The sequence below is a fragment of the Trachymyrmex cornetzi genome, unplaced genomic scaffold (assembly GCF_001594075.2).
Source record: "Trachymyrmex cornetzi isolate Tcor2-1 unplaced genomic scaffold, Tcor1.1 scaffold87, whole genome shotgun sequence".
Lineage (NCBI taxonomy): Eukaryota > Metazoa > Arthropoda > Insecta > Hymenoptera > Formicidae > Trachymyrmex > Trachymyrmex cornetzi.
The window spans coordinates 14342-23561 of NW_017300212.1; the positions used below are offsets into that span (position 1 = coordinate 14342).

At 30.1% G+C, this 9220-nt stretch overlaps 2 protein-coding genes across 5 annotated transcripts in view; one reads left to right on the forward strand and one right to left on the reverse strand.

Moving 5' to 3' along the window:
• Positions 1-2886, forward strand: part of REG (proteasome regulator gamma) — a 6263-nt gene extending 3377 nt beyond the window's left edge. The window contains exons 1-5 of one of the 2 annotated variants that reach the window (XM_018520002.1): positions 668-846; positions 1553-1585; positions 1722-2042; positions 2285-2421; positions 2567-2886. In XM_018520002.1, the coding sequence (XP_018375504.1) occupies positions 757-846; positions 1553-1585; positions 1722-2042; positions 2285-2421; positions 2567-2789 (804 nt within the window). In that variant the 5' untranslated portion in view covers positions 668-756 and the 3' untranslated portion in view covers positions 2790-2886. Of the gene's footprint in view, positions 1-667; positions 847-1552; positions 1586-1721; positions 2043-2284; positions 2422-2566 lie in introns of those variants that run through there. The other variant, XM_018520003.1, reaches the window with a different exon arrangement.
• Positions 2887-4849: 1963 nt separating this feature from the next.
• Dronc (Death regulator Nedd2-like caspase) lies at positions 4850-9081 on the reverse strand. Of its 3 annotated transcripts, none has more exons than XM_018520006.1 (6): positions 8766-9081; positions 6960-7120; positions 6141-6429; positions 5728-5984; positions 5290-5551; positions 4850-5225 (listed from the first exon to the last, which is right to left on the reverse strand). In XM_018520006.1, the coding sequence occupies exons 1-6, from the start codon at positions 8901-8903 to the stop codon at positions 5106-5108; spliced, it is 1227 nt and encodes a 408-aa protein (XP_018375508.1). In that variant the 5' UTR covers positions 8904-9081; the 3' UTR covers positions 4850-5105. The 3 variants fall into 3 exon arrangements, with proteins under 3 accessions (XP_018375508.1, XP_018375507.1, XP_018375509.1); XM_018520005.1 differs by having other exon boundaries at positions 6141-6435; XM_018520007.1 differs by having other exon boundaries at positions 5128-5225; positions 5399-5551; positions 6141-6435.
• Positions 9082-9220: the final 139 nt, after the last annotated feature.

The window sequence follows — 9220 nt, forward strand, 5'->3', positions numbered from 1 at the left end:
TCAAGCAAATATATATCCGAGGTGACAGCTGTGCGAGCCAAAAATAAGTAAATTTTATAATTTTTTTTCGATTTTCTCATAAAATCCAGTGTAGCAAACGTCCTCTGTGTGCGTACTATAATTTAAGTAATAATACTTTTGCAATCCGTACATCCAATACGGAGAAATCCCACCGAATAGGAATGTGGTAAAACAGGGGGGCTTTAGCATCGCCTTAATTTCAATGGTTAAAATTTTTACTTTTTACTTTCTATCCTAGGGATAAAGTTTCGTGATTGATACCTAGAATACAAACATATAAAAATGTAAAAGCGGGGTCTACAATAGAAGTCGTAGCAGTCGTAGAGTCTTAAGTCGTAGAAAATTGACCAATCATAGTCGATTATTCTTCTCATATTCTACTGTGATTGATCAATTTTCTACGACTTAAGACTTTACGACTGCTACGACTTCTATTGTAGACCCCGCTTTAATTTACAAACATATAAAAGGAGCAATATTTAAATTATTCTTTTTTTTAATGATATAAAAAATTTGTATAGGTTACTGTTATATATTTTTAAAATTTTATACAAATGTATATTGTACGTTTGTATAAAACAATTGAATAATTTATCATAACCTATTAAAATTGTATCCAGTCACCTAATTTAGTTAAATACAAGTTGAAATGTATAGAAAAATTTCCGTCTAAAAATTTCTTTTATCAGATATCTCTTCTTTGTACTATTTAAATTGCTGTTTAATTTTTCTGTAATGTTTTCCACATTCTCTGGGAATTCTAATCTAAGTAATGCAAGGAATGGATCAAATAATGTGTTATCAAGTGGTTACACAGAAAATGAGGTTATACAGAATAAATATAATTGTCATTTTTACATCATTATTTATTAAACAATATTAAGACTAAGGATGATCATGTATATGAATACATTAAATATAATAGAGAACGCCATTAACGGTCAAAGTTAGGATGTTTCGAATACCTAATACAATATATATTCTTTATTAAATCAATTTATTTCAGATATGATTGTGTGCCGATAACTGTTGGACTTTCAACACAATCAATCTGAAACGCTAATAATTCCCTGTGGCTGAGCTAATATTTTTTATAATAAATTCTTTACAGTTTTTCTAATTTAATTTAGGGAGGAATTATTAGCGTTTCAAACTGATTGTGTTAAAAGTCCAAAAATTATTGGCGTGTAATCATATCTGAACTAAATTGATTTAATAAAGAATATATATATTGAATTATTCGAAACATCTAACTTTGACTTCTAATGGCGTTCTCTATCGTATTTAATGTATCATTATTTATTACCTGAACATTGATACTATAGATATTTTTATTATATATATTTATATATATATTTTTTATAAACTTATACTGTTTATTACAACAACATATATAAATTATTTAATGTAATTGTGTAGTTTTATATGTACTATGAGAAATTAGAAATATGAAGATTAAATTAAGGTTAAGTCACTTAATATTCATACATAATCATTGTATCAAAGTGTATTTTTTGAGTTTGCCTTACAGGTTCAGGAATATAAGGAGTCTCTTATAACCAAGGTAATCTTTTTCTCTCTCTTGATTGATAAATCTACAATTTTAGATTCAAAAACATTACTTGATAATATATGTATATAAAACTATAGAGATTACAATATTTTTTTATATTTATATTTATTTATGTTTGTTTATTCAGGCGGAAGAGCTGTTGGTGAAAGGATTTCCAGAGAAAATAGTTAAATTAAATGAATTATTAGAGACGCCTGGATTTTGTAATCGAAAGTTATCAGATATACACCAAGACTTAAATGTACCCATTCCAGACCCTATAATTCTTAATCATTCCGAAGAAGCTCCTGCTACAAAAAAGCTTAAATTGGACAATAATGGAGAAGAGACCAGTGGAACCAAAGTTCTGATACTTCCAAGTGGTTCTGTTCCTTGCAATAAAAAGTTATGTGATTTGATTCACATAGTTAAACCTTACATCAGACAACTTTTGGAGGATTCTAATTTAGTAAGTATTAATTAAGTATACCGCGATTTATATCTAAGCTAGATCTACATTTTTATAGCGACTATTACTTTATACAAAGAATAATATATATTGTTAGAAATTTTATTAATAAAAGTTTATAAACTTGTGTAATATACTTTATTATATTTAAAAAATTTTAATTTTTCATTATTATTAATATAATTCTTTAAGCATTTATCAAATGTTTTTTCTAAATTCATCAATTATTTTTAATTTTCTAGCTAAAAATGTGGATTTCTTTTTTAATTCCAAAAATTGAAGACGGGAATAACTTTGGAGTATCTATTCAAGAAGATACATTATCTGAAATTCAATCAGTTGAAAGCGAAGCCGCAGCATTTTTCGATCAAATTTCTAGGTAACATAAAGAAAAAGAACATACAGATATATGTCTATGTGCAGTTAATTTTGTTCAAGTAATATTTAACATTTACATATTAATGCTGATTAAATTAACATATAGTTAATTAAAAAATCTTATTTGAACTCTTTTATCTTTGCAGATATTTTATCTCTAGAGGAAAGATTATTAGTAAAGTTGCGAAATATCCACACATCATTGATTATAGAAGAGCGATTCAAGAACTAGACGAAAAGGAATATGTAAGCTTGTGGCTTGTCATGTGTGAAGTTCGCAATCGTTATTGTTCATTACACGATCTCGTGATCAAAAATTTGGAAAAGATCAAACGGCCACGTTCATCCAATGCGCAATCCTTATACTAATAGGCACGGTTTCACGCGCTGTACTTACGGAATAATTCAACACAAACATAAGTCAGAAATATAATAATAAAGTAAAATTCATCTCCTATTGACACAACTCAATTGCCTTGACATTAATCCATCATTCATTCTATCAATTAAGTATGGCACTATAAATAAAACAAATAGCTACATTTAAACTCTACGAAGTTGTATTACGTAGAGATTATACTTAACTTATTCATACATTTAAGTTTATTAACTTTTTGTTTGTCACTAAAATATATAAGACGTATCAGTTAGATTTTAAGAATAAAGAAATTAAAGAACTTTTTAAATATTTTCTCAATAGAAATTTCACATTTTTTTTAGAATCATATTTTATTCTATAAACTTCATTACGTGTGAAATTTCGATACTTGAGCATTATACACATTATACATACATAATTTCTTTACACGAGTATGTTACGACGTTATGCAGTGTAGCGAACTTGTATGTAATTTTGCCAACTATATAATTCAAGCACTTATAAAGAAAATATAAATGAGTGGTCGAAGTGGATTTAGTTTAGTGAAGTGAATATTGCATCGTTTGTAATTTGTATCTGTAAGGAGCTTAGAAGAAATCAAGCTATTAAATAATATGAAATATAAGTAGTAGTACCTTTTTATAAATGTTTACACTTTGTCGCGATAAAATCGTAAATATAGAATGAACACGAGATTACATGGAATATATCTGCTACTCAAAATAAATTTTGTTCCAAGCTTACAAAGTGCGAAAAAAATGAAAATAAACTATATATACAGGGTGTCACAGAATGATTGCTAAATATTTCATGCGTAGGTAGATCGGTTTAAATTGAATCGAGAAGTCCTCTACCATTTTGCAATTTTCGCAAAAGTTAAGAAGACATTAATAACTAAAAACCACCAAATATTCATTTTTAATATTTTTTTACTCGAATACTATCAAATTTATAGAAAAACAGCAAGAGACAAAAATTGTTTATTTTCTTATTGAGTTTTAAGAATTTTTTCAAAATTTTTTTACTTTTTAGTACTGCATTTTTATATTATGTATATTGGCAACTATATTTTTACCAACGTGAGAAATATATATGCGATACTAAAAAGTTCTTTAAAAAATTCTCAGAATTCTATGAGAAGAAAATAAACAATTTTTGTCTCTTGCTGTTTTTCTGTAAAGTTGATAGTACTTCAGTAAAAAATTATTGAAAATCAATATTCGGCGATTTTTAATATCTCGTTAACTATTACGAAAATTGCAGAATTACAGAGGACTTTTCGACTCAGTTTAGCCCACTCTACCTGCGCACAAAATATTCGGCGGTTAATTTGGGACACCCTGCACGCGCACGCGCACACACACCCACACCCATCTCTTTTTTTATATAGTCAAATGTAAAAAAATCGATTACATTTTCTTAACAAGGTAATTAGCAGGATTGGCAAATGTTATTTTTTAGTTACTTTATCGTTACTTTTTATAGTAAACAATTTGATGACAATATTGCAATTTTTTATGATGGTAACGCTAACTAAGCGCTAAAGTTGTGCTAAAGTTAGAAAAGTCACTTTGAGAAGTAATTTGTCATCATTACGCGTTACTTACTAGAAAAAGTAATAAGTAACGAGTAACGCCTAACGTTACTCATTACAAATAACGCGTGTAGAAAAGTAATGCGTTACAAATTAATGGAAAAAGAAGTTATTTTTTTCAATAACAAATAACTTTCAACCTGTTACAAGTAACAATTAATTTTTCTAACTCTGATGTTACCATTACCGTTATAAAAAATTCACAATGTTATTATCAAATCGTTATTATAACAAGGTAATGATCAATAAAGTAACGCGTTACTGCTAATGCTGATAATTACACATATTAAGGAATGGAAAAACAGATAGAGACATGATTCATTTCTCTGTATGGTTTATATAAAAATTTATATAATTAAAAAGTGTGTCATGATTCACAATATAATATTTTATATTTTACAGTTGAATATTCTTTTTGTGAAATTTTTTCTACATATATTAATTTATTGTCTTTCATTTCTTTCATATTGTTTCTCCATTTTTACTTTCATGTAATTATGTGGTAAATATTGCAGAATAACATAGAAAAATATCACTTTACGAACATTCATCTGATTAATAATAAAGACATGATTAGAATACTGCTTTTTAGTATACACTGTTTATATAAAATAGTACTGATACTTAAATGTATTAAAATATTCATGATAGAATATGAAAATATTGCATATTTTCGCTCATGCAATGAAACGTTTAACTTTTCCTTCTTTCGTCATGATTCCATGAAAAGACCGGGATTAAGATAACAATGTTTATTAAATCCCAATGACTGTACAGATGACGTCTGACATTCGTGGTTTGTTGTTCTAAGAATTTTCAACTCTGCATCAATCTGTAAATTATAATTGTAGATCATTGTACTATTTACCATCATATTTAAATATCTCAATATTTACCATGTTAAATAAATCCTGGACATGATTTTTGTGAGCATGGTTCATGAATATTTTACAAAGAATTTGTATAAACCAACTACCAGTTTTGGAGTCTCGATAAGAAACATACCCAGGCAAAGTAGATTGAACTATAAGCATATCTGAATAATTTCTTATTGTTTGAATGTGAGGTATTTCTATATTGGCTTCATTTGTTGACTTCACTGCACAAGAGTCTGTAGTGATTCTAGAGTGAATTACACCGTTTTGTTTTTTCTTCCCTCTATAAAGAATATGAAAAAAAGAAATATATGAAGCAAGATATAAGAAAGACAAAAATTAAGACAATCAAGAAACCAGATATTTTTATAAAATAATACTAATTTTTCCTAAATTTTCAATTCAACAAAAAGTAAAAAATCAACAAATTATAGATATTATTGTGGAATACTTTTGTACCTGCAAAGTTGGAAAATAAATATCTTTGGTTTCTCTGCAAGTTGAGGACAAGCTTCTGCGGTAAAGTAATCACAGACTTCTGTGCACAGAACTTTTTCATAATTTGCTTGCCTACTTGCGATATGATAATCAGTGCCTTGGATCTCTGTGTTACTCTCTTCATCTTCCATACCATGACTTGTAACGATCACAAAGCACGAATCGACCTTATTTAGATCATCTCTTTTTGAAAATTCTTTAATTATATCTTTCATTGCCTGATAAAAAGGAAAAAAATAATTTGATATTAATTACGTGTTCCTTAGATCAGTCCTATATATATATTTAATAAAAAAATATATATATATATTTAAAAAATTATATATTAAAAATAAAAAATATATTTTTGCATTTTGAATATACTTGTACCTTACCTGTCCTGTTAAATTTAAATAGGTAACAACTGTAAAACCCATTTCCTCAAACAATTTCTTTAAATTATTATTGTCATGTTTTGCCGAAAATCTGGGTTTTTCATACGATAATTCGTAATAAATATTAGTGATTATCAAAACCAATCCACGAGGTTTACTTCGCATGGGATATCGCTCAATGAGATCATATTCACAATCTAAGAATTTTGTAGCCCTACATACTTCGATTGTTAAAGGTTCAGAAAAAAATTCATCAGAAAAAATATGATGATCCAACGGATTTTCTTGTCTAAAACTTAAAAGTTGCATAAATGAGATTTTAAAAAAGAATGAATTAATGTTCGACGCCTGAGCCGTAGAAGGTACTATATCAAGAGAGACATGAACAAAGGTCTATGTCAAGAAATGAATGAAAAGCGATCTATTTCGCATAAGGCGTGAAGAACTATGTATGTCGGAACGCATACGAAGTACAGTTTATATCGAGAAAGCGAGAAGAACGAGTTCAAGTCGCATGAAATTAAACAGGTTATATATATAGCGCAACATATTTTCTTCTCATACCGTACTTCGTATGCGTCCGATATAGACTGGTCTTATACCTCATGGGAAATAGACCGCTTTTCATTCATTTCTTGACATAGATATTTCTTCATGTTTTTTTTTCGACATAGCACCTTCTACGCTCAGGCGTAGTGTTTCTAAATATTTCTGAAGATTTGTTACATACATGAAAAGATACATCAAATATGTAGCAAGAAGCCTATCTTGGACTAGATAAGAGCTAACAAAGAAAAAGAAAAAAAAATCATAACATACTTTGTGTTACTACTTGTATTATTTTGTTTCTCTAATATATCAGCTACATCTTCATGATTGGACTGTCTTAGACTAAGAATCAAATTTTTGAATGCATTCGGTCCTCTTGTTTTAATTGTCAATAATACATCTTTGATTGTATTTTGTGCCCCGAGATTCTTCTGTAATCAGATATTTATCTACATAATATACATTTGATTAGATTTTTATTTATATAATACATAGTATATCACACTTCAATATAATTCCTTTCTTTATTATATCTATTGTCTAAGGGCTTGGGAATTTGAGGAGAGATTAAAGGGGGGTGAGGGGGGGGGGGATATGTTGGGAGGAGGTAAGAGGAAATATAGGGAAGGGGGAGAAGTTAGAAGGGTGGAAGAAGGAAAGGTGGCAATATTTTGAGGACAGGGAGGTTGAGGTAGGAAGTTGGCAAAGGGGGGGTTAATTTTGAAGATTTGTTGGAAAGGGATAGGATTGTGCAGAAGGAGGAAAGGTGGGAAAAAATAAGGGAATCGAGGTTCAATAGGTGGTATGGTTGGGTAAAGGGAAAAGGGGTGCCTGTATACTTAGGAAAGGGTTGGGGGAAGGGGAGATGGAGAAGGGTGGCTAGGTTTAGATTGGGGAATGAGGTAAGGGATGGGAGATATTGGGAGGGAGAGGAGGAAAGAAAGTGTAGGTTTTGTGGAAATGGGGAAACATGGGAGCACGTGTGGGAAGAATGTAGGAGATGGACGAAAGGGGGTGATGGAAGCTGGCAGGTGGTTGGGTTTATTTTGGGGGACGAAGGGGATGGGGAGGGGTGGATGAGAGAGGTGGAAGAGGAAAAGAGGAAAGCGGGAGCGGGAGAGAGAGTGAGGGGGAGAGAGTGGGTAGGTGAGAGAGAGTGTGTGAGTGAGTGTGTATGTTTGAAAGAGAGAGAGGGAGTGAGGGGAGGAGATAACAGTACGGGGTGAGGCTCTGAGGATAGGAAGCAAAAGCATGAATTGGAGTCATAAGCCACAAGATGGTGGCATTTGCAGCGGAAGCGGAGGTCCTGGCAGGGAGAGAGAGAGAGACGGCGGTGTTTAGCAGTTCAAGTTAGTTATAAGTTAGATTTAAGTAGTATAAGGATGTGTTAGCGGCGTTAAATTGTATGTATATATTTGTAACCTCTAGGAAGGCAATAAAATTTATATTTATCTATTATATCTATTGTCTATTTATACTAACAAAAATAAAGATGACTCATAAATGACTAATTCCTTATATGTATAGCTGTACATATATGTATAGTTATATATCTAAAGCTTTGTATTGTGGGCCTTATTTATATTAATAATTTTAATATATATTATAAACTATACATTAAGATATTTTTGTCTATGTAAGGCTCCAGTTGGGGGCTAGAAAATAATGCCTTGATTCAATTCAGGTTGTTTTTAAAATATAAAAGAAATAATTCAGAGAATTCTATTTTTTGATCAATAAATTTTATTTTAAAAAATTAATTAGGAAGATGTATATATATTTTTCATATAAACCTTAACAAAAAATAAAAGAGCAAACATTATAGGTTTGTTTGTGTTGCATGCTCCAACATGCTCGTACTTGCTACTACTTGCTCCCACTCACTCCAAGTGCTTTGCTATGGAACATGTTGGAACATGTCGAAGCATGTGATGCAAACAAACCCATAATGTTTGCTCTTTTAGTTTTTTGTAACACACTTTATACTTAAGTATTAGAAATTAATGACAAAACTGTTGTCGAGAATGTGAGATAATTATGTATACAACTGCGTAATATTTCATGGATAAAACTTACCGACCACCGTGGGATGTTTACATCGTCTCTGTTATAAACTTTGTTTTCCAATAATTTTGGTAAGAGTTTCGTCAGATCAATTTTGGACACAATGCTTTCACAGCAGTAATCTATTTGTTCGCGATCCTTTCGATTCATCTTGAAGGTGAAACACTAAAATATTCACTTCTAAAAATATGTGTTTTAATATCAATAATTTTCAACAAAACCAGATAAAACTAATAAAATTGCGTTGAATTATATTTATCTTCTTCACTGCCTTCTTCCTTTTTATTGGTCAGATATCACAAGCCTAGTATATAACTCGACTATTGATTGCCGAATTGACGGCTGAATTTGCTTTCTTGATGCTAAAACACAGGGCTGCATTCAGGAATTAAGGCCCGTCTACAATACACGGAGTAAGAAGTAAGAGTAAGAAATTGACCAATCACAGTCGAATGTGAGAAGAATAA